The sequence below is a fragment of the Xyrauchen texanus genome, chromosome 3 (assembly GCF_025860055.1).
Source record: "Xyrauchen texanus isolate HMW12.3.18 chromosome 3, RBS_HiC_50CHRs, whole genome shotgun sequence".
Lineage (NCBI taxonomy): Eukaryota > Metazoa > Chordata > Actinopteri > Cypriniformes > Catostomidae > Xyrauchen > Xyrauchen texanus.
This window is the reverse complement of record NC_068278.1, coordinates 26,583,299-26,608,834: the sequence shown is the minus strand read 5'-3', so window position 1 is coordinate 26,608,834 and position 25,536 is coordinate 26,583,299. Positions and strand designations below refer to the sequence as shown.

The following is a 25,536-nucleotide window of genomic DNA, read 5'->3' as shown; positions in this document are numbered from 1 at the left end:
CAATTGTACAGTGTGCATATATCTCTAAGAAAACCTCTAGATGTTGCTGGCAGTTTAAGATAATGTTCTATAATATGAATTTGTCTGCAATAAAAGCATTTAAAACTACAAATGCATCTAATGAAGCAAAAACTTTAGTAAAACATACAACAAAAACCCTATACGTACAAAAATGATTATGTATCACATGGAGTAGACCCTACAACCCTTTTGATGGAGACTGATTGTCCACAATCAAACAGAAAACTACAGGTCTTAGCTCTTCATGTCTGAATTCTACAAAGAGACATTTGTAAATAAAAGTATATCTAAATGTCTGGTTTTAGATATAATAAAAACTCCTCAATACAGATTTCAAAGGCCTTGACACAATGTGTATGGTTATCAAATGACTAAACATGCTCTACCAAATCCAATGGCTCTTCTATATTTCTATATAACTTCATACATTGCATAAATGTAACCGTGGTGAAAATCTCAGCCACCCACCACAACTGGGAATATTTTCTAATCTGCCAGATCAGGATATAAAGATCTGCAGTTGTTTACTTGTGAATTTTATGAAAGACTCCATGATTAACAAAATAATAGTGATGAGGTACTTTGTTTAAACAAAAATAACAATTAAAAAGAACAACGTGACCAACAAGGCTAAGAAGGGCACATGCAGACAATCAGGTCCTGCAGAGGTAAGGCACCAGGGGTCTAGAATATCAATTCCACTTTTCAGTAGAAAGAAAACTGCTTTCAAGCTTTTTTTTTTTTTTCTCTCTCTCTTTCAAAGCAATCAATGTTGAAATGCATGTAACTGATGTGTTGGAAAGGGGGGTGCTCATGCCTGAGGGTTGATCATTTTCTGAAGCAAAGGCATCTGCAGAGAAAAAACACATTTTTAATTTAATTTTGACAAAATTGATCATTGTACATTCTAGCCTTGTATTTACAAGCCATCCCTTGTAATCTCCAGACACGTTGTCATTTCTGGCTTTATATATATAAACTTGAGTTATAAATTGAGAATATAAAGACATTAACTACAGGTGTTTGTGCCACTGGAACTCAAATCTATCTAAATATTAATGTGCTGGTAATATCTATTCAGTCAATGTGCAGGAGAAAATTACATGGGTCCAATACGATATTTCTCAATATTTAATGCATTTTTAATTCTCTCCATTATGCCTCACTCACCTTGGACAGATCCACTCCCGTGAGGGCATTTACAGAGACAGGAAGTTCAGCCAGCAGTCGATTCACTTCCCCAGTTACACGGCCACCATCTCCACTTAGGATTACAATCTCATTGGTACGGGCCAAGGGTGCCGCCACCTTCCCTGCAATCTGTGAAGATGTAAATTCAGGCATTGACTAGTTAACTAAATGTCTTACCAGTTTTGATCTTCAGAGAGCTCTTCTTAAAAACTATGTAATAGACCTTATTCAGGGTAGACATCATATTTAATTTGACAAGGATGAAAACGAGCTGGAAGTACATTCTATCCATAATACATCCAATAGTCCTGTTCAATAGTCTTGAATTCTCTTAAAGGGAAAGTTCACCTGAAAATAACAATTCTGTAATTGTTCACTTACCCTCATGTTGTTCCAAACCCCTATGACTTATACTCATTTGTCAAATACATTGAAAGTAAATGGTGATTGAGGTTGTCAATAACAAACATTCAGCCTAACATCTCCCTTTGTGTTTCATGCAAAAATGAAAGTATTACGGGTTTGGAACAAAATTAGGATGATTAAACAATAGGCATGTCATAAATTGTCAACATACTGATTATTGATCGGCACGTTTGAGGCATCAATATGTCAACATTAACCACAATTTAAATTAAAAGCCTAATCTGCTTGCTTTCTATTTCACTGTCATTTGGCCTTTGGCCTTCTGTTTAATGTAGACTGGCATAATAACATTGGGAGACCACAGGAGGGTGATTTAACATTTACTGGAGCCGGTCGCAGATAGGACAAGGCAAAAAAGTTAAAACTTTGGATCTAGTCTAAATATACAAAAACATTATGAAGGTTTTTTTACTTCTTCAAGGATAAAGTGACGTTGATGAGTTTGCAGGTTAGTGTATGAAACTGGTGTAAGTGTGCAAACTGAACGATTCAAATTATTATGCAATCTCTCTGTATGTAGCCTTGAAGAGGTTGCATTCAAGCTGTCAAACCACAAAAAATATATACTTGTAACTGAAATTACATGTTGTAGGCTATACAAAAGATACATAAACATAATATATCATCCAGTGATGGATAGAGTAAATAATCTTTGTCCTTTGATAATGATTTGGGTCAGATTTAATGAAAAACGATGCGAGTTGAGCTCCGTGGTTTTGCAGCCAGGAGATGCCAGTGTCTGTGTGTGTGCAATATAATAATAGTTTTGAATTTTAGAAAGCGCCATGTCATCCATCAGACGTGTCCATAGTGCAGTCCCCTTTAAGTTACGCTACAGCTCACACTTTACCAAAGTTGTGTTGAGAAATATATGTTGGAAAAGACGAAGACTATTGTGCAATGAGCAGTCCTATTTATATCTGAAAAAAAAAAAAAACAACAACAAAAAAACATATACAGTATATTTAGATAATCATCAGGACATTTTCTGATTAACTCCTCCTTTATCCAACTTTGTCTTTTGCCACGTCTAATTTTCACAACACGTTTTCCAGAGTTTTTGTCAACTGGATTTGTTTTTTTGTGGAAAGACAGATTTTCAATTCTGCATGAACTGAATTATCTAGTTTTCATTTGCAATATATAAATAAATATGGCAACAATTACTAAGATCAGTAATTATTGGTAGATTTGGATGATTGTTGTCACAAACTACCACTCAAAAATTGAAGAGTGTAATGGTGAGAAGGGGAAAAGCAAAAATGAAACAAGTAAACCAAAGCAAAGTATCTGGAAAAAAGATGGATATATCATAATATAATCAAGCTCTCGTCATCAGGTGGAACATATCAAATCTGTAATCTCATTCCACACATTAATGCACATTACTACGTATATCCAGGCTATCACACACCTGTGGTAGAGCCTCTAGGACGAGAGCAGTCTTTGCAGCGTCACCGTACTGCTGATAAGCTTCAGCTTTGAGCCTCATCTTTTCAGCTTCAGCTTTACCAACAACTTCAATTGAACCGGCCTCTGCTTCTCCAATGCGCTTGATCTTCTCCGCTTCAGCCTGTGATGTCAACACCTTCTTCATCCTGACAGAGAAACATACGACATATTGAGTTATGGGATAGAGTGGGATAGATGATTATGAATCAAATGGATGGAGGAGCAATTTCTAGGCCGGTATTCTCTGAATATCAACATTTTCTGATCTTTGGAAGCAGATTTCCAACTTTTGTAATGTACCCTGGATATTGTGCGTGTCCTTTCTATATTGAAGATGGTGTGATTGCACTCTTGTTCCCACCTTCGACAGCAGAGACAACATAGACCACTCACTTACATTTTGCATCTTTGCTTCGGACAGACAACTTCCCGTGGCCGTTTTAATTTGGTTCTGGAGGCTGAACCCAGCGTCAAGCGCCGCATTGCCCTCCACATGACAAGATTTGCAGAAAGTGTCACAGAGGGGTGATTTTATGAGTTTGCCACATAAAAATGTGGGAGATGTGCACAATAAACATTGAAAACATTTATTTGGAAGAGAGAAAATAAGCTTGCGGTTGTTTTGATTGCAGAAAGTAATAAAATAACTCTTATGTTTAGGTCTAATCGTTTTCCTCGTGAATTTAAATTAGTTCAATAACTGGGGTCTCTGATATTCGTAAATTATAAGGTATTATTTAATTAAAAGAAATGAAGAGGCATTCAATGTCTCTACACAAATTTAAGACTCTGAGTATAAATATCACTCACTTCTGCACATTAATAAGTTTTTTCTTTCATGCATTTATTTATTTTGTTGAATTTGATAATTTTCCACGGCACTCCTGACAATCTTTCACGGCACACTAGTTGGGAATCACTAACCTACATATACATAACCTACATAGAACATAGCATTGGGGGGTTACTAAGACAACCACCTTCAATGCACTAACTTGCCTTTTTAAAGAGACCAAGTTTAACAGTCTTCCATTCCTTCTCCTTTTCAGCCCTCTTTACTCACTAATCCCTCTTCTTTAATGTTACTCACTTGTTTGCCTCTGCAAGCTGCTGCATCCTGTAAGCTTCAGCCTCGGCTGGTCTTTTCACAGTGGCAATCAGCTCTTTATCTGTCCTGACAATCTCCTTTTCCTCAATGGAGATCTGCTTCTTCCTCTGAACCACCTCAATCTCAATCTCCTCCAATCGGATCTTCTGCTGCTCTTTTGCCGCCTGAAGCTCATAGGCCAACTGCGCTTCAGCTTTCTGAGATAGACAGAAGTTATTCAATGCATGTTTATTAAGTCATATCACACAAGTAAATGACCAGTGCAACATCTGCAGTGTTTTAAGGCTTAAAGTAAGATTAAAGTATCCTGAAGAGTAACTACTTTAACTCTACCTTTGTGTTCACTTCTTGATTGAAAGCAGCTTTCTGCATCTCCAGCTCTCGCTTTGAGTCAGCCATTTTTGTATCAGCGTGGAACTTCACATCCATCATCTCTTTCTTGCAATCTGCTTCCTGTAGCATGGAAATAAATTATATGAGAAAACAAAACGCAATGAGAACACACACTCTCTTAGAAGGATTGTTCACCCAAAAATGACCATTCTCTCATTATTTACTCACCCTCATGCCATCCCAGATGTGATCGACTTTCTTTCTTCTGCTGAAAATAATTCAAGATTAAGAATATTTCAGCTCTGTAGGTTCATACAATGCAATGAAGATCCAAAAAGCATATAGAGGCAGCATAAATGTAATCATATTACTCCAGTGGTTAAATCTATATCTTTAGAAGGGATATTATAGGTGTGGGTGAGAAACATGATCAAAATTTATGTCATTTTTTCCTATCAATCTCCACTTTCACTTTCTTCTTCTTTTGTTTTTGGTATTCGAATTATTTGTAAATAATGCCACCTACTGGGCAAGGAGGTGAATTTATAGTAATAAATAAAATACATATATTTTTTATAATATTAAAATATTTATCAGTTTCTCATCCACACCCATCATATCGCTTCTGAAGACATGGATGTAACCACTGGAGTTGTGTGGATTACTTTTATGTTACATTCATGTGTTTTTTGGAGCTTCAAAGTTCTGGACACCACTCACTTGCATGGACTCTGCTACAGAGCAAAGATATTCTTACTTGTGTTCAGCAGAAAAAAGTCATACACCGCTTTTATAACATAAAAGCATGAGAGTGAGTAAATGATGAGAGCATTTTTCTTTTTGGGTGAACGAACCCTATAAGGCTCTTTCATGTGATTTGCATCAGTACTTCCCTCTTCACAGAAGTGCAATTTGCTAGGTAAAAGAAAAAAGCTGGAAACAGTAAACAATGGAAAAAAGTATATTGGATTTTAAAACAGAAAAAAGTTCTGCAAATGATACAACCCAGAAAGAAAAAAAAGGAGTAGTTGAACATGATTTCAGAAACTTTATTTTGGGATGATCTTTGTGAATTTAAATTAGTTCAAGAACTGCTGCACCATGACAACAGGTATCATATCACGCTGGACTGCAACCAGTTTGTCCTTCTCCAGGGCAAGATTTTACCTTTCTTTTTTTATTTCTAGTAAAGTGACACATAAATGTTGACAATTACAAGTCCCATGGAAATCACACGGTGACTTTTACACATGATGACTGCAAAAAAAGGATGAGAGGGCATTATAAATAAAAACAACACAGTACATATAAATGGGAAAAAAAACAAACAACAACTACAAGGCAGTGGTTCCCAACCCTGTTCCTGGAGCCGCCCCAACACTTCCAACATTTTGGAATTCTCCCTAATCACATGCACTTGATTCAACTCATCAGCTCATTAGTGGAGACTCCAAGGCCTGAACTATGTGTGTCAGAAAAGGGAGAAATACAAAATGTGCAGTGTTGGGGGCCCTCCAGGAACAGTGAAGGGAACCACTACTATAAGGCATTCAAGAACTCTAATAAAGTTTGACTGTTTTAACAACATTTTCTGTTGCTTTGAATTTTTAAAGATATCATAAGTGAGGCAAAATCATGTAAGAAAATCACAAACTTGGAAGCAACATTGGACCTGTCATTGCAAAGTATGACATTACAAACGCTGTGTGGATTGTGGCATTTCGAAAGTCAGTGGAAAATGGGAAAAAGTTGAAATTTTTAGACTGATGAGCAACATGCCATGCTACATAGAGTTCAAACAATTGGGAAATGTCATGAGTTATGTGAAAGGGACTTTACATTCACTCTTTCTCCATCTCTAACACAAAAACACTATTCTCGCCTATTGTTCTATTGCTCACCCTGATCCCAGCATCTCTCTCTGCCTCAGCCACTCCGATATCAGCATCTCTCTGAACAGCAGCAGTCTGAGATTTACCCAAAGAGCTCAGATATTCCACCTTATCATAGACATCCTGTTGGAAGAGTCACAAATAACACAAGATAAGATTATCCCCCATTAACATTTGTCATCACCTGACAACTGAACCGGGCATCCACAGTAAACCACACCTGCAACAGTTGTAAGCACTGATGTAAGCATACCTTAATTGTAAAGCTGAGTATCTCAATACCCATCCTGCCAACATCAGGGGCCGCCACCTCCCTTACCAGCTTGGCAAACTGATCTCTATCCTGGTAGATCTGCTCCACCGTCAGAGTCCCTATAAACATAAGTGCACAGCAAATAGCCAACGTTTCATAATATCTCAGAGATGGAAACTCTGACTCTGTCGCACTCAAATCGCAAAACAATTGAGCATTTTAAAGACAGTAATTGCAAAACTGTTCAGATATATAGGAAGCCTCTCATGCCCACTTTTTGGCTTTTTTCCTATGAAAATGTGCTTTAATTTACTCACTTTTTCTAGAAAATGACTAATTACTAACTAATTTTCCTGCAAAAGGGTTTTACAAAACCAACTTGTAGCATATAAAATAGTAAAAAAGTGTTCCTTTTGATTCAGTTCACTCGACACACTTGACGCGATGGGGAAAATCCCTTTTCCACAACCTAGTTGAAGCCCTTGTATAACGCCTTGTGATTGGCAATGAAGTTTGAGCTCCACCCCTTTAAGAGTGCATTTTCCCTATATAAGTGGGTGCTCAAACATAATTTCTTCAGAATTTCTTCCTTTAAAACAGACATCGTCTCATCTTGACAAATGCCCGTTTCACACATCCTCCGTGTGCACTGCGTATACGGTACAGGAGCAGCACGCGCTATAGTGCTTTCACATATGCTGCGTTTGCAGTGCGCTACTGATCCGCAGTTTCTGTGTGCCACAAAATAAAAAATGTGTAAGGAATTTTTATTTTAAATCCAAACGTTAACTTTGAGATTAAGGCATTGAAACAGTATGAAAATTAATTTTAATCATTGTGATTCTTTGTTTTACATGTAGTTCGAGTTGAAGAAAAGCCATTGCACTATATCTGTTGCTAAGGAGAAGAATGACATGCATTTGGGTCCACTCTGTCTTTTTTTAGGGAAAAGAAATCATATATGATGGCATTTTGCAACTTTTGGGACTATAATCATACTTCTTAGTTTTTCTTGACCCTGTAATTTAGTAACTGTAGAACACATTCACTGTAATTATGCGTATATGATTAAATGATTACAGTTTCTTGTCAATCTATGTCTATTTTAATGTGAATAATGCGCTGCCACTTTAATTCAGTGCGGTGCAGCACAGCAAAAACAGACTCGGTCCGTAAACGATCGCTGCACTGCTGTATACGCACCGCAACTGGAACGGATCGACGGACTGCATCCGCGTGCAGTGTAAAAGCTCTAACCTGTTAACATGGGTACGGGAAAAAATACGCACCGCATACGCACTGCAAACGGAGTATGTGTGAAACGGGTCATCTCATCTTCATCAGCCCGCTCTTCACCGAAGACGGACACCCTTCAGCAGACGGGATTCCCTGCAGACGAATCAGGATGTTCTTTGCCTGAGTCCAGCACCTGCAGCAAAGATTAGTGCTGTGCAAAACTGCGTGACATGCTCTGAGTGAAAAGCTGCTGTCTGATAAGCAGCAGCTATCTGTGCCCATTATCTGCGCCCACTCACTCGTTTCGCGATCGCGTGGCGCGCTTCCATGTATCACAGAGAAAAATCAACCTACACTCCACACAGGGCTGGACTGGGAAGAGAAATCACCCTGGATTTTACATAGCAACTGGCTCAAAAATTGTTGAGCGGGGGGCCCAATCGGCCCGTTTCGCGGCAGACCCACCGGACCCAATGGTTCTCCCGATGGCCAGTCCTCCCCCAATCGGCCTCAAAGTGCGTCGGCCCACCGGGAAAATGCCCGGTATGCCAGATTACCAGTCCAGCTTTGACAAATTGCACCCGTCTTATAAATGCCAGCTCCCCTCATAACACGTGCGAAACCAGTCTGAACTGCAGAGCGGACATGTTGTTCCCTGGATGATGGCGGGGGAATGGAGACTTTACACTCAGAAGGTTCTGAGGACTTGGGAAATGTTTGTCAAAGCGGAAGCTGACCTATTTGCCTCTGCAGAGACAGCCCGCTGCCCTCTTTGGTACTCCATGTCCCAAGTCCCAAGGACTCAGATAGTGCACCTACAAGCTTTCTCACCATCTAATTTGGAGGAGCAGCATTTAGCACATTTATTATGCCGTGTGGGCATTGCACAAGTATGTGGAGCGCACTTGCCAGTTTAGACTGTCAGTCTTCATTTGTTATGGAGGATGCACAAAAGGCATGTTCGTTTCCAAACAAAGGCTCTTACTGGATCGTTGATACAATCACACATTTAACTAGATGCAAGACTTCCTCATGGGCATGGACAAACGGTATATCCCTACAGAATATATGCTTTGCAGCAGGATGGTCTTCGTAGAACACATTCACAGGGTTTTCTAACATAGATGTGGTGTCCATCACTTTGCGAGTCCTCTCTGTCTAGAGTGCTACTATTCCTTCACCCAGTGCGTGTACCTGAGTTGCTTATTCAGGCAGGCTACCTGTTATAATTTTAATACAGCAGCCTGGGTAGGCCGCTATACAATTTATGCCCACTAGAAGTCACAAGCACTTCCAATAGAATAAAACCTCCCCCCTATCTCTAGTCATGAAGAGGTTAATTATTCTGTGTGTATTATATGACTCGTATAGATCTTCAGAAGGCCCATAACCACATATACACATTCTTCTAAGTGTTTCTACCCAGATAAATCTAGGGATTGACGCTACATAGTGCGGCGTGATGGGACTCTATTCCCCAAAGCGTTCAAATGCAATGTCGAGTGAACTAAAGCGATAGGAAACATCTCCGGTTACTTGCATAACATTGGTTCTCTGAGATGAAGGGAACAAGACCTTGCAAAACTTGGCCGCACAACTACTTCAGAGTTTCGAGGAAAGAGCGACGCGTTCTTGTCCCTCAGTCACAAATTCTGAAGAAATTATGTTTAAGCACCCACTTATATTGGGCAAATGAGTGCCTAAAGAGGCGGAGCTCAAACATAATTTCCAATCACAAGAGGAAAAGGGATTTTCCCCATAGCGTTCAAATGCAATGTCTCATTCCCTTTATCTCAGGGAACCGATGTTACATGAGTAACCGGCGAGGTTACTGGTCATGTATTTGATTATACATGAACACTGACTGTGCATACTGTCCTCTCTACTGAACTACCAAAAACTTCATAAGAGAGCAACACTAGAGATGGAGATTTAAGAGCCCAGCGTCACTCACCCAGAATAGAGCGTAAATGACCTTCCAGTGTTTGCAGAATTACACTTTTAATCTCTGCAACTGTCTTCCCCAGGAACTGCTCACAAGCATAACCCAGTAACTCTTTGTCGTTCATGACCTTCACCTGATAGAACAAACATACGGTCATGTTCCAACACAGACATGCACCTAGAATACAACATGCCATAGAGATGTTTAAAACTCATAAAAAGATATAGAACAGTTGATGTTTTATAAACATTTATAGTTATAATGGTAACAATATTTCAGAAACAGACCTCATTTTCTCATTGTACACAGCACTTGATCACAATTTGCACTCTGAAACAATCTAAATGGGCTACTTGCCTCCATGTTTAAAGCTGAAGTATGTAAGTTTTTCAGTGTTAAATACTTTCTTCTATCCAAGCTTCACATGCAGAGACAACTATAAGAAAGCCATTCATAGATCAATTATCTTGAAAACTGTAAACATTGTGTCTCTGTGGCGCTATAAAAATACCTGTTTGTTTTGAGTGACCCACTTTGACCGCCCCACAAGGGATCATCTGATGGTTTGAACAACAATAGACGAGGGCCATATTTAGATTTTGTAAACAATGTTTATTTTTGCAATTCTGTTTGGTGGTGCTAGTGTTGCTGGAATTACATACTTCAGCTTTAAAGAAAAAAGCTGTTTTATGGAATCTCATTCTCATCGCTCTCTCTCTCTCTCTCTCTCATTTAGACTGGCTTTTATGTAGGAAGTACATCTATTCTGAATAAGGACAACACATAACACTCTGGAGGTACGGGGGACAGACATTAAGCATTAAAGGAATAGTTCAACCAAAAATGTTGCTTAATCTAATCAGCAATGGGTGAGAACAGACCAAAATGTAACACCTTTTTCTCTATAAATCTGGACATCAGCAGTCTTCATTGAGATCATGATTTCAAGCTTGATTACACTTCCTAGAGACATCTAGCACATTGCGCATACCAGAGATCTTCTATACTGAAATAACAACCTCTGCGTTTTTACCATTGGAGACAGCTTAATGGTCAACTAGCTTGTTACGACAGTAATACACCGTTTGCAGATATCATACAAATGAATGGAGAGAGCCATAAACTGGCACCTACCTTTTACAAAATGGTCTGTGACTTTTATAAAACAGCAATTTTTTCGAAGTAAACTCACGTCATCCTTTCTAAAAGGATTGTTTAGTGTAAAAAATTTTGAAGAGTCGCAGACAGGCGGTCAATGCTGTTTCCTCACAAAAACTGTTTATTCAGCACACTGAAGCATCTCATCCATAGACATCCATTTAAAAAACAAACAAAAAAAACATTTGGTCTTGTCTACTCGCCAGTGTACAACCCATAGAATATCTATGGGACTACTGCATTATGCATTGCTTTGCTAATCTTGTAGGCTCCCCAAGATAAAAGGGCTCTGGTGCATGCATCAAGCATTAAGAAGTGCAACCAAGCTGAAATCATGATCGTACCTAAAGACTGCATTGACAAGATGTACAGTGAAAAAGAAGTTACATTTTGTGTTGTTCTCACCCAAAATGTATTGGATCGATTCAGGAGATATTAATTAAATCATCGAGTCTGATGGGTAACTTTTATGCTGCCTTTATGTACTTTTTGGACCTTCAGAGCAAAGATATTGTTCTAAATATATTAAATTGTGTTCTGCAGAATACAGTCAATACACATCTAGGATGGCATGAGAGTGAGTAAATGATGAGAGAATTTTTGGGTGAACAAGCCCTTTAAGCACAACCAAACATGCTGGATAATTTCAGTATGTATAACTGAGCCTGTGATTGGACATATGCGTGATTTGTTACGGGACATGTTTCAATCTTTAGTAATGCACTCTGAATTTACATGCAAAAGCTTAAATAAAAATAAATATCTAAAAAAAAGAACCCAGTTAAATTAAATTGAATGAATTTTAAAACAGATATATAAAATTTAAAAAAGGCTTAAGGAGTCTCAAGTGTCATAACATTCAAGCAGTGTAAAGTAGGGTTGGGCGATATACATTTAATATTTACAATATACTTGCAATAATTTTGCTGGTGATATAAAATAAAGCAATATCCTGATTACTTGATAAGCTTAGTTTATTAGACTGGTTTCATAATAATTCCTTGTCTTCCTAAACTTCAGTAGCAAAAACAGCATTAGAGTTGGTTAGTTCAATTCAACTCCGTGAATCAGTTCATAATGTCAGGTTCAATGAACCATTGCATTTACTAAAACATATGTAGGATAATGTTGCTGTTTATAGCAATGTATTATTATACTGGCACATACAAATGTTTAGTGAGTAACAGTGTGGAAAACAGGCCTTCATATTAAAACATTTCAGAGCGAATAATGAGATATAATTATTTAGCTATATCACCCAGCCCAAGTTTGAAGCAATGGAACATACAATTAGTGTAAAGGAAAGTAAAACCATAACTGCAGGGATTTATTTAAAAAAAAAAATTTTTTTAGGGATGATGACAACATTTGAGTTCTGAATGCAACCAATGTGCAAACACATATAGCTCAGAAGGCCTAACTCCTCGAGTCTATGAAGCACATTCTCCACAGATCTTAAAATTAAAGGAGATTGTTCATTCTTAAAAAAAAATAAGAGGTGAGTTTTTGTGGGTCTAATGTTTCAGAAAGAAGCCGCCCTCTGCACTAAACTACAATCAGCTTCCCTTTCACACATCAAAACTTTATCAAAGCTGATAATATTTCATTTTAGTTTAAATGCTAGCTTCTTGAAGCAGAATTTGACAATGAAGAAAGCTCATTTCACATTAGTATCAAAGGTCAGCTTCTGTGCAATCATCCCATAATCATGCAATCATTAAACAGTTAAAGAGGGAGGTATCTTACAAGCAGTGCAATACAGGGTAGTATTTTCTGCATAGTTGTGGGTGGGAAAAATAACTCAATCTGAATCTCAAATAACTCAATTTTAAATACATACTGGTACAGTATCTCTGATGTCCTAGATATATGTTCTACTCAAATGCTATGATCTGGATCATCTCTCCACACATACATCTTGACATGATTCAGACTATACTGATAGAACAGTGAAAAAGGCCGAAAAGGCCATTATTTAGTAAGAGTATGGAGTTTATTATTTATTAGAGTAGTACTGGATTAATTTCAGCCAATTACAGAATCAAACATAAAACATTTAAATAAATGATGGAATGTTCTACAATTCAGTCAACAGGGGGAGCAGTTTTGTGACAAGCATTCAAACGAAGGCTACACACATTAATGACCACAATTTCCCCCAAGCCCAAACTAGAACAATATATCATACTCATAATGCACTCATGGGAAATCACAGCATAAACACAAAGGGGGAAAAATCATGTAAGCGTGAAAATGAAATTAGGACAAGACTGAAAGCCTGGGATTTTTCTCTCTTGAAGTTTTCCAGATGTGAATTTATCTTTACTTAGGATAAAGAAATCACAGTCCAGACATTATCTGGATCTATATCGGTATCTGCTTGTTAAAATGCATGGGGATTGATTTATTTTAGAAAACAGGCTCACGGAAGAGGTCAATGCAGAGGAATAAATGGGTTGTCAACAGATAAGTGGGTCCATTACTTCAACAGCTACAAGGCCTCCATTTACAAAACACATGAGGAAAACTTCTCAGAAGTGCTCTAATAATGGAGGGGGTGTAACTTGAAGGGCTAAAGCAGCATATCACAGAATCATTCTTTTCACTTGATAGAATAACCTTTTCTATTTTGATAAAAGGGACAAATATAATCATTGAGGCTCTCTATGGAGAGACCTACAGTAGAGTCCAAGTCTCTATGGAGACCGAATTGTGGAATGCCTTGTTTGGGTTCCTCATCCAATCACATGTGGCTATGAGAGGTAAATGGCCTGTAATGGCAGGACTGACTTTCTGTATTACAATGCTCTCATTGTTCAAGGCAACTCCAGACTAAGAAAATAACTGAAGGGAAAAATGTAGGCTTTGAGATAAAGTCTTGTGAATTAAGGATCCTACAAGTAGAGGAACCACCACCACCACATGTTCAGTTGTATTGGTAGTGTAAATAAGTTGGTGCCCTTTTACTGTCTGAAGATGGCTTTTGAAAAGAACAAATGTTCATGACAGTAAACGTGTAACTTAAAACATTGCACGTTTTGGCACAGTGACAGTAGAACAACAAAATATGCAAATAAAATGTCAAGAGTAAAGTGAACAGAGGGGGGAAAAAACATCAACATCCAATTTCATTCAGGTTCCTTTTATCTGTTTGAGAAAAGCATTTAGAAGCTTAAAAAAGGAAACAATGACAAAATATCTATCATCACTACACTACATATTAATGAATGTCACAGAACAACATAACATTATTATATTCTTATCTGTAAATTGTTGAATAGTTTTCCTTAATGAATTTTAAGAATTCCCTGCATAAAGGGTGTTTTAGGCGATACACGCAAATCCTGCGGCTTTGTATTGTAGGACTGCCAGTGTTGGGTGCAATCTTATTACAAAGTAATACGTTACTATAATAAAATTACTTTGAGTAAAACAAAAAAGTGTAACACATTACAATTAAAATTAATGTAATCAGATTACAGTTGTTGACTTTCAAGCAAGTCTCAAGTACATTACTAGGGTTACATATTAAATAATATTTACATAAAAATGTATTTAAAACAAGAATTATGTACAGTTGAAGTCAGCAGTTTACATACACATTAGCCAAATACAATTAAACTCAGTTTTTCACAATTCCTGACATCTAAAAAAATATATTTTTGTATTTTATTTATTTTTGTATTTTATTCATTTATATATATATCCCCTTTTCTCCCAATTTGGAATGCCAATTCCCACTATTTAGAAGGTCCTCGTGGTGGCACTGTTACTCACCTCAATTCGGGTGCAGAGGACAAGTATCAGTTGCCTCCGCTTCTGAGATAGTCAATCCATGCATCTTATCATGTGGCTCGTTGTGCATGACACCACGAAGACTCCGCATGAGGAGGTACATGTTACTCTCCACGATCAACTTACCACATGCCCAATTTAGAGCGAGAACCACTAATCGTGACCATGAGGAGGTTACCCCATGTGACCCTCCCTATTAACTGGACCAATTTGGTTCCTGACATTTAATCTTAGAAAACATTCCCTGTCTTAGGCCAGTTAGAATCACTATATTTTAAGAATGTGAAATGTCGATATGTCACGTGGCACCCTGCAAAATTTGTACGTGTGAATGACGAGCTCTGCACACTTTGCTAGTTTTAATACTTTTAATGACATAAACCGGTGCGATTCGATACACTCTGTTCCATAACTGTTCTAGGAGGACAATATGTCAAAGAATTCAAAATCCTCAGGCTCTGGAGACATTAAAAGACACTTGCGTGCTCAAGCTGACTCCCCCGAGCAGGCCGCAAGCCTGGGAGTCGATTTAGACGGGGAGGTGTGCGAAATGCGGCGAGAGATGCGGTACATGTCGGCAATGCTGATGAAGGTCATTGCTGACTTGAAGGATCTTGCAGTGATAAGTCAATCAATCACTGCCATGTAGTTTACAAGAGTGGAGTGGGGAATGTCGAGAAACAGATCAATTACCTTGAATCATCAGAGGGAATTATCTGCTAATCTGTTAACGACCATGGTGGATTTGGAGCGTGTCTGGAAGAAGCTGGAGGACACGGAGAACCATAGCCGGCAGAATAATATCTGTATCGTTGGAATTCCTGAGGGAGTAGAGGGACAGGATATGTTGAAGTTCCTGGATGGGTTCTTTCCGAATCTGCTCGACATAGCAGACCATAAGCTGGAAATTGAGTGAGCTCACAGGGTTCCTGCTCGGCGACTCGTGGAGGGAGACATCGATTCTGGCCAAATTTCTGAGATCATCCGACAAAGATCTTACGTGAGGCGGGAAGTAAAGGAAGGCTATCTTATAACCATAGCCTTTTCTTGTTCCCAGACTTCAACAAGAGAGGAACACGATCAAGTCAAGAAATGCAAGAAACTCTTACATCAACAAAGGTCGCTTTTGCACTGATATTCCTAGCCAAATTAAGAATAGATGTTAAGGATGGCCGTAAAACATTCACATGCCCAAAGCAAGCGATGTCCTTCATTAAGTCATCTTATGACTTATGAACATTCGCTTGACTGTTTGAAGAACCTGCACGCTTTTTTTGTGCTGGTTCCGCCTAGCGGCTAGAGTTTATTTTGAAGAGTAACACACCTTCAGGACAGTTTTATGGATGAATTTACACACTTATTCCTCCTATTGGCTGGAGTTTGTTTTCTAACAAAATTTACACACTTATTCCTCCTATTGGCTGAAGTTTGTTTTCTCACAAAATTTGTATAGATACTTGAGCAATCCGATGGCTAAGTTGTTGCAGGGGTTCTCGTAGGTGTAGATGTTTGAGTTTGGAGGGACAGATGTCAGTTGGTGCTGTCGTGAGTGGGGTTTTTCTTTTTTCTGTTTGTTTCGTTCTAGGGGATGTTCGGGTTTTGGAACTAATGTTGGAATATGGTCTTGTTTTTGACACACAATCTATTTTTTCATATATGTCAAAATGTCAAATGTTAATGAATGGATTGTCTCTCTCCACGTGGAATGTGAATGGGTTGTTATGGGTCACCCCATAAAAAGAAGGAAGGTTATTTCTCTTCTCTTCTTTCTTTCTCTAAGAAATATGATAGTGTTTCTTCAAGAAATGCATCTTTCTCCACAGGAAGCTGAAAAATTTGAGAGGAAATCCTGATTTCCAACAAATGTTAAAGGCTGAAATCAATATTTACATGGAGACCAACTGGTTCTCAGTATCCTCTGTGGGCGTGGCTTGGAAGGCTCTTAAGGCGGTTCTTAGGGGTCGGATCATACAGTATGCCTCATTCACCAAAAAATCCAAAGCATGAGAACTCAGAATTGGAAGGGAATATTAAAAGTGCTGAAGCAGAGCTGAAACGCTAAATGTCGTTGAATGGCCTCAGGGAATTGACCCGATTGAAATACAGATCAAATATATTTTGTCACAGAAGGTGGAGTTTTGGCTAGTCAGGGCAAGACAGTCATAATTTGAACAGGTAACACCAGTCCCTCCTATAGCAAAGCAATCCCACAACATGATGCTGCCACCCCCATGCTTCATGGTTGGTATGTTGTTCTTTGGCTTGCAAGCCTCACCCTTTGTCCTCCAAACATATAGATGGTCATTATGGCCAAACAGTTCGGTTTTTGTTTCATCAGACCAGAGGACATTTCTACAAAATTAAGATCTTTGTCCATACGTGCACTTGCAAACTGTAGTCTGGCTTTTTTATTGCGGTTTTGAAACAGTTGCTTCTGCCTTGCTGAGCAGTCTTTCAGGTTATGTCAAAATAGGACTCGTTTTACTGTGGATATAGTTTCTTGTCTACCGGTTTCCTCCAGCAGCTTCACAAGGTAATTTGCTGTTGTTCTGGGATTGATTTGCACTTTTCACACCAAACTATGCTCATCTCTAGGAGACTTATACTTATGCTTGACATAATTTTCTGGACTTTTCCAAGCAGCTTAAAGGCACAGTTAACTTAGTGTATAGTAAACTTCTGATCAACTGGAATTGTGATATAGTCAAATTAAAAGTGAAGCAATCTGTCTGTAAACAATTATTGGAAAAATTACTTCTGTCATGCACAAAGTAGATATCCTAAATGACTTGCCAAAACTATAGTTTGTTAATATTAAATCTGTGGAGAGGTAAAACATTTTTTAATGACTTCAACCTGTGTATGTAAACTTCTGACTTCAACTGTACATCTACAGCTGAAGGGTGAATGATGATGAACAACAAGGAAATATAGAGATTATTTTGAAATTGATGAGCAGAAAAGTGTTTCAGAAAGTAACTTCAAAGAAAAGTAACTTGTAATGCCATTACTTTTAAAATGAGGTAATCATTAAAGTAATCTGCTAATACTTTTAGGGAAGTAATTAGTCATTTGAATCGGATTACTTCTTTTGAGTAACTTGCCCAACACTGACGACTGCTAGCAGGACATTTCATGGTAAATAAAAAGTTTTTTGCTAATTTTCTTACTGTTGCAGCCATATGTCATTTATCACTCAGAGTTCATTTTATTCACAACCAATGAAAATGGCAATTAGCTTTTATATGGCAAAGAACACTAGTAACTGTTGCCGCATTTTATGGCTATATAAATGTCAATTTATTTCACTAATTTTGTTTCTTTGGCTATCCTTTACATGTTACACAGAATACAATTTACAGTAATCGCCTCATTTAGAGCATTTTTTCACTTGCTAGCATTGTAGTGGGCATCGCTCTGCTGGTGCTTTCCACACAGGCACTTGTGTAGTGTTGTGTGTAATCTGATTACAAAGTAATAAATTACTGTAATAGAAATAAGCAAACAAGTAATGCAATGCATTATATTTTTAATTCTTGTAATCCAATAACAGTTACTGACTTTCAAGCAAGTCAGTTACTTTTAAGTATATTACTAGTGTTATGCATATTTTCTAAAATAATATTATGTAGAATACACTTCAAAAATTAATAATATTCAAATGCATATCCGTTTGCGTTTCTCTGACAGCTGAAGAGTCAATATTGAGTCATAGTGAGGGAGAAAGATGTGGTGCTGAATATATGACATGTATATAACATTGACCGAGGAAATATAGACATTATTATGAATTCATCAAGCAGGAAAGTGTTAAATAAATCGATAATTTGATTACTTTTCAATGAAGTAATCACTAATCTGATTTTTAGAGAAGTAATTACTAATTTGTAGTGGATTACTTTGAGTAACTTACCCAATGCTGCTTATGTATAGAAAGATTGTCTATTGCATATCATGTAAAATGCCTTTTATGAGAGAAGTTCTCCCCAGATAGATTGTTTAAAAAAAAGAAAAAAGAAAAAAAGATCCTTACAACAGCAAATTAAAATGTAGTTGCTTTGTTCAGTCTTTAATTGACTAAACATCAAGCCAAGTGAAAGTCAGTGACATTCAGTCAGATAAGAAATCCTAAAATTGGCACAGTCACATTCTGAGGTTGTCAAATTCAGGGACAAGGATAGAGGTAAAGGAATGACAGAAAAATAGGTGGAAGCGGGCTGTTGGGTCTGAAACCAGCCTGGCAATCCTGAAAGAGGCATTTGGAGCTGAGGTTAGGTGAGGTAAGGTTGTTTACCTGTGCCACACCTGTGACAGTAATAGCTACCCCCTCCGCTGTCTCTACATCCTCACACTTGGGTTGCAGGGTCATTATCTCAAGGGTTATCCTGTGGAAATGCAAAAAAGGGAAACAAACCAAAAAAGTTGTCTATGAACTACGGGAAGAATGTAAAGGAAAGTGGTGCGAAAACAGTAAAGAAGGTGGGATTAAAAGGAAGGCATGAAGGTAAACAACACAAAATGAATTTGACTGTAGGGTGAAAGTATGAAGACATAACCATTGGTCCACACAAATCAGGTGTTTTGACTGTGGGCAGTAATGGAATGCTCTGGATTCAGATTCCAATACTTGTTGGTACAAGGTCTTCCCATATTTCCTCAACCCAAAGTCTATTTGAATAATAATAATAATAAAAAAATAGATTATAACTCAACCCTTAATTTTCCCCAAGACCCCAGTATCTAAACCATTCATCATTCATTACAGTAACCCAGCAGTCAGATCACACTGATGTGAGCCATTAGTTACATGAACCATGGGCGCATTGAGTAACCAAACACCAGACAAGGATAGTGAGAAATGTATCTCCTTCACTGCAGAGAAAAATGCAACACAAGAGTGTGGAAAAGATCGTGAGAGCACATGTGTGTGTGGGTAACGCAGGAAATGAAACCAGGCCACTATCTTTCACATCCTGAGCTCCTGAAATTGTTCTCCCTTTACTCTCTCTCTATCTCTCTCTCTCATTTGGTTGGCTTTTTCATTAAATATGATTACCTGAGCGACCCCTGTCACATCCAAGGGGACACCCTCCGAAGTTTCGATATTCTCGCAGCGACAGAGGATGGTCATTATCTCCAGAGAGAGTCTATGCAGGGAGATGGGGCGAAGGGGAGGGGGAGAAAGGGAAATGAGGGGTGGGGAGGCAGGACAGTACAATATTATCAGTGTGTTAAAACATGTGATGGGGAGGGCAGAGGTCAGGGTTCAAGGTTAGGGAGGATGGGTGCTGTTGTTGATAGTAGTTCTATCCAGACCATCAGGGAGCTGTTGTCTGCAGCAGGTGGAGAGATCTTCTGCATCATATCATTTCGCTTTGAAATCTCATGTAACTGAATTGGTGCATTTTTCAATATGTCGCTTAGTGATGTCAAAAGTGTGCATACATAAAAATGTATTAATTAATTAAAAGACCACACTGGAGAATTAAAAAAGCATCCTAAAAAGAGCCGTCTCTCTCTATTATGTAATTTATATTAGTCAGAAAACAATAGTGACAAGAAAAAGAGAAGACCACTCACTGCTTCTTTATTACCAATTACTTGAAGAGGTTTATTTAATTGATTAGTAATTTAAGGTTGCATGCCATTGTTTTAATTGAATTGCTTAGTTTTTCTTTGAATATTTAACTTTTTAAATAAAATAATGTGTTTAAAAGGATATTAGTTTGAGCTGTCTCAAAACTGGTATTGAGAATAATGACATTTCCTTGGTTTTAGTACTGTTGTTGGCATTGTGACAACCCTCACGTCCACTATGCATTGCATTAAATTTTATCCTTTGCATTTCATTCCTAAGCCACTCATTTAAAGATCTATGACAGAGCAATGTTCATTACTGATAACTTCTTCATGCAACAGGTGAGTCTGGCTGAGTAACTATAAAATAAGCACTTCTGTGTATTGTCTTTTTATCTCACCAACATTCAAGTCAGACTGCAAATGGACATTCACAACTTGGGAAAATATGTTTTCTTTTGCCATGGGGCTATAGATGGGGGAGTACCTCTGCTGTAAAATGGTCCATGGAACTGCTGTTTTACATGAAGCCAAAAAGAAAGTGCAGCTTTTGTGCAACGTTTTCTAACCTGTGCTTGAGTGGAACATGATCCGTCTGCGGCACGGATGCAGACGCACTTTAGTCAGACTGGAAGAAATGCGATTAAAGAATTTACATGCCAGTATAAAGTGATTAAAATAGGAGTACTCCACATTTCTTACTGTGATTATCATTACTCTGATTAAGCATAATCGCCATATCATAATCACAATATTCAGTTTACATGAGTAACAGATTAAATGTTTTAAAGGCAGTTTTGCCTTTATTGCATCATAATCCCATTGATGTAGTATACACCATACTGGCTTAATATTTAAAACGACACACTTTACCATCTACAACACAGTACATTAATTTTGTACTTCGTATAAGAATGAAAATTCGGATTCAGCCTATATCTAGAGTTGGTATATCATGTACCACCACCAAAGTTCACAGTGCTCATGTGCAGTTCTCTGGAAAACCATTTAACAGGAGCTGAGGATGGAGCCCATTAAACGCAGTCTATTCAAAACATGCTGTACAGAAGAGTAAAAGGATTCTACCACACTTTAAAATGAGCAGCTTATCCTGTAATTTTTTTAGTTGTTTTTTACCCTTTGGAATATATCTGCTCTTTTTGTTGGACTGAAATATCTTAAGTGGATGCAGTACAACAGTAGGGATTACCCAGCTGTGCATTTCTTTGAAGCAATTGTGCTGCAGCAAGCCTCTCTATCCTTCTCAGTCTTTTAAAATTAGATCAATATAGCTCTTAGAGCTGCCAGTAAACCAGATTACAATGTTATTTTTCAGGAAAGGGGGGAGGGTAAGATATATCCCACCCAGCCTTGTTTCTAAGCTATGCACTCACCCACTAGAACCACAGCTTACAAAAACAAACATAAACAAGGCTCTTCATTAAAAATATTTTTGGGTGCATAGTTTTTTTAGATGCCTACATTATTTTTCTCTTTTCTTATTTTAGAATTTTCCTTTGAATATAAAAATTTTCCATCCTATTATTATGGACTCATATTAATATATTTTTTTTTAATGTTTAAACTTTTATTTGAATTTCCTCAGTTGATCTGATAGTTACGCAGAGTAGATTTAGCATAATAATCCGGTTCTCAGAAGCGAGATTCTGGAAACAGACTTTAAGAAAAAAAAAAAAGGTGACATAATGGCAGGTTAGCTTGGCAAACACTTCAAGAAATTAACAGAAGAGGAGCATCAGAAAAAAAGGCAGGCTGATTATTTTAGATAACCTTCTCAGAGCATAGTCAATATCAATAATGGAAGAAAAAAGAAAATACTCAACAAATAAATACTTAACTTTTAAATACTCAACAAATAAATATACATTTCACACATATGACTTGGTGTCTTGCTAATGTGTTTACCAGTTCATGAATTGCTTGTTCTCTACACAATAAATAATCCTCATACTGAACAAAACATACAATTTTAACACAAATGTTTCACCGATATTTGGAATGACTACACTCCAATGTATTCATCAACAGATGCTGCTCCTTTAATTATCTTCTAATCGAAGCCATTGAAGCTGAACCACAGTCCACCTTGTAGTATTGTTAACTATGACCCTGGATCCAGAGGTTCTGCTATATTAAACATAATGTTTGTTTATAAAGTCTGTAAGCCTTCTAGATCGGTGACTACATCACTGAATGTGCATTTAACATTAACATTAAGAGTGGTTAGCAGACCGGTAGGCAGGGTGTAGACAGCAACAATATACTCTTTCTGGTAAGGAAAGGAAGTTATTTTTGTTTTCAAGGTTTATCCGTTTTTCCATAATTATTTACGGGCCTTAAACATTTAACTCAAAAATGAAAATTCTGTCATCACTTACTCAACCTCACGTTGTTCCAAATCTGTATGACTCTGTGGAACAAAAAAGTAGATGTTAGGCTGAATTTAACCCAAGTCACCATTCACATTCATTGTATGGAAAAAAGATGCAAGCAAAGTGAATGTTGACTGAGACTGTCATTCTTCCTAATATCTCCTTTTGGGTTCCAAAAATTTTTAAAAGAATGTCATACGGGTTTAAAACATCTTTAGAATGAGTAAATGCAGGGTTTTACAGTGTTATTTTGACAAAAATGCTGCAGTTTCAGATTAAATATGCTACTCTATTATGTAGATTAAAAAATTCAACATTGAATTTAAAAGGTTCCATATACTTAGATGGTGAAAAATAACTCTTATCCAATGTAAACATGAAATGCAATTAAGTAATTGTTACATATTAATTAAATGTAATAAACCAACTTTGAACATGTGGATGACTGTATAAGTCAGATATCACCGAAGAACATTTTTGACCCAGGAAAAACCCTAAAATGATGACAGAATAAAAAGTTTTGGGTGAAATATCCCTTTAACAGTCTTAAACATGTTGGGGAGCACAACAATAGGCACAGGGACATGCACTTATTTTATTCAGAACAAGTTAAGGGTCTAGCAAGAGAAATGTTGTGGCACGTCTCTTAAACGATCCTAATCCCCATGCAGCATGAGTGAATGTGATGAAAGGACATTCTTACTTCTGTATATCGGTGATAAGCCACCATGCCCATGCCCATCCTCCCACTGTATAGCTCTTCTCATCTGAGCCACAGCAGCCACCTGGGAAAATAAACAAGACATACTTGGTACAAATGCACATTCAAATAACACATTCCACACTAATCCCACTTTTAAATGTGAACATTTGTTTGATGCAGTCATTTTGGGATTTTAATACAGCATTTCATCCCAAATATAGATTTGTCTTATGCCTGTTTTACACAGCACACCGAAGCAGGACAGAAGCAGTGTGTATTTTCTTTCTGCGTTCATGTTAACAAATGCTGCTCGCACTGAAATAAAGTTAAAGTGCACTGTTGATGGACATCATAAAGAGGAGTTAACACGAAAGAGTAGATATTGCACAGATTAAGCATATACACGGCTGGCCCAAAAAGTAGCGGTTTGGATTTAAATAAGCAGATATTATCATTATAAGAGCCTATGATTAGATCATTAGCTGGCAACAATTCTTTTAACCCTAACTTGTGCGTGTAGCTTCTCATTTCTTAAACAACCATGTCAGAAGACGTATCCCATAGTCACGGAAAAGATGTTAATGTGTTTCAGAAGGGGCAAATTATTGGCCTGCATCAAGCAAAGCAACTAAGCAGTTCTGTGGAAGGAAACGCCTTGTTGATGAGAGAGAATGGCCTGACTGGTTCAAATTGACAAATTGTACAGTAACTGAGATAACCGCCCTGTACAATTGTGATGAGAACAATGTTTTGATGGCACGAGGAGGACCTACACAATATTAGGCATGTGATTTTAATGTTGTGGCTGATCAGAGTATATAAGGTCAACCATGACAGGCCACCTGGGGTTTAGAGAGATAATATAGATGTATTACATGCGCCAATGTTATAGCAACCAGGCCATGTTGCCTAAAATGTTGGGAATCAAGCTGGACTCCTGATTATAGTGTTTACCATGCGATGCGGTGTAGATATAGTAGGTCTTTGTAATTATTAAAAGAGGTAAATTATGCTAGGAAACTCTTCCTGAAATCTAACAATACAGATCTGTTCTCCAAACATATCAGAGAATGTACATGAAAAAAGAAAATGTCAGTCTTACATCAAAATTATTGCCAGTAATTGACAGTGTGCCACACATAGAGTATATTTAAGCACAAGAAAATACAAATGATATGGTAATAATACACATTCTACCAATAGTATTACTAATGTACTGTAATTTTGGTATAAGCATACAAATTTAAACAATTTGCTCAATTGTATCATTGTTTGACACCAAAGCATGCCATGTAAACCGTGTAACCCACTTTTATTCTAATATTTATAATATGATATTTATATAGATAAGGTGATTTTAAGTATTAATGTGGTAAATAAAATTGACATAAATTATACCACGTGATCTTGACGACACACCAAAAGAGCACTGTAAATCGTGCATGTTTACTTACATCATTAGCCAACATCAAATCAAGCTCGAGTGTTTATGCAGCGAAACACTTGAGAAAATAAGCATTCGGGGTTGAGCAAATATTGCACTCACCAATTTATTGTACAGTTGCTATATTTCAGATTAATACGATGCATGCAGATTATGCAGGGTGTAGCGGATTGTTTTGAGGGAGGAAAGGGAATGGAGAGGTTACCTGATACCACCAAGGCTTCGTTTGGTCCCACCGTGTAGCAATTCCCCATTTTTCCCTGTCCGAGGGGTTTTTAAAAAGTTGTTTAAAACGGAGATTCGTTTTTCCCCTTAAGGACGACGGAAAAGGGCTATACAAATAGTCAGATATGTAAGTACTCAATCCAGTTCTATGAACACCGACCGTACTATTGACGGTGCTGTTTGCACGCACGGTCACCGCCCTTTCGAGGATATGACGCCTCCACTACGCGCTACACATTAGGGGTGCGTTCCACTCATAAGGGCTCATCACTGTACCATAAGTTCCCGAACCCTTCGAAGGGGTTACCCCATAGAAATCTACACGTAGATACCTTATTATCAGCTGTTTCTATGGACCGCGATATGTCGGCGCGTCCGCCATAT

At 37.7% G+C, this 25,536-nt stretch overlaps 1 protein-coding gene across 1 annotated transcript; it reads right to left on the bottom strand.

Moving 5' to 3' along the window:
* Positions 1-704: 704 nt before the first annotated feature.
* Positions 705-25,536, bottom strand: LOC127628082 (flotillin-2a-like). The gene is made up of 11 exons (XM_052104767.1): positions 25,133-25,536; positions 23,484-23,565; positions 19,105-19,195; positions 9,867-9,990; positions 6,677-6,795; positions 6,433-6,546; positions 4,532-4,651; positions 4,181-4,395; positions 3,053-3,236; positions 1,192-1,341; positions 705-871 (listed from the first exon to the last, which is right to left on the bottom strand). Exons 1-11 carry the CDS (start codon positions 25,179-25,181, stop codon positions 833-835), a joined length of 1,287 nt encoding a protein of 428 aa, XP_051960727.1. The 5' UTR covers positions 25,182-25,536; the 3' UTR covers positions 705-832.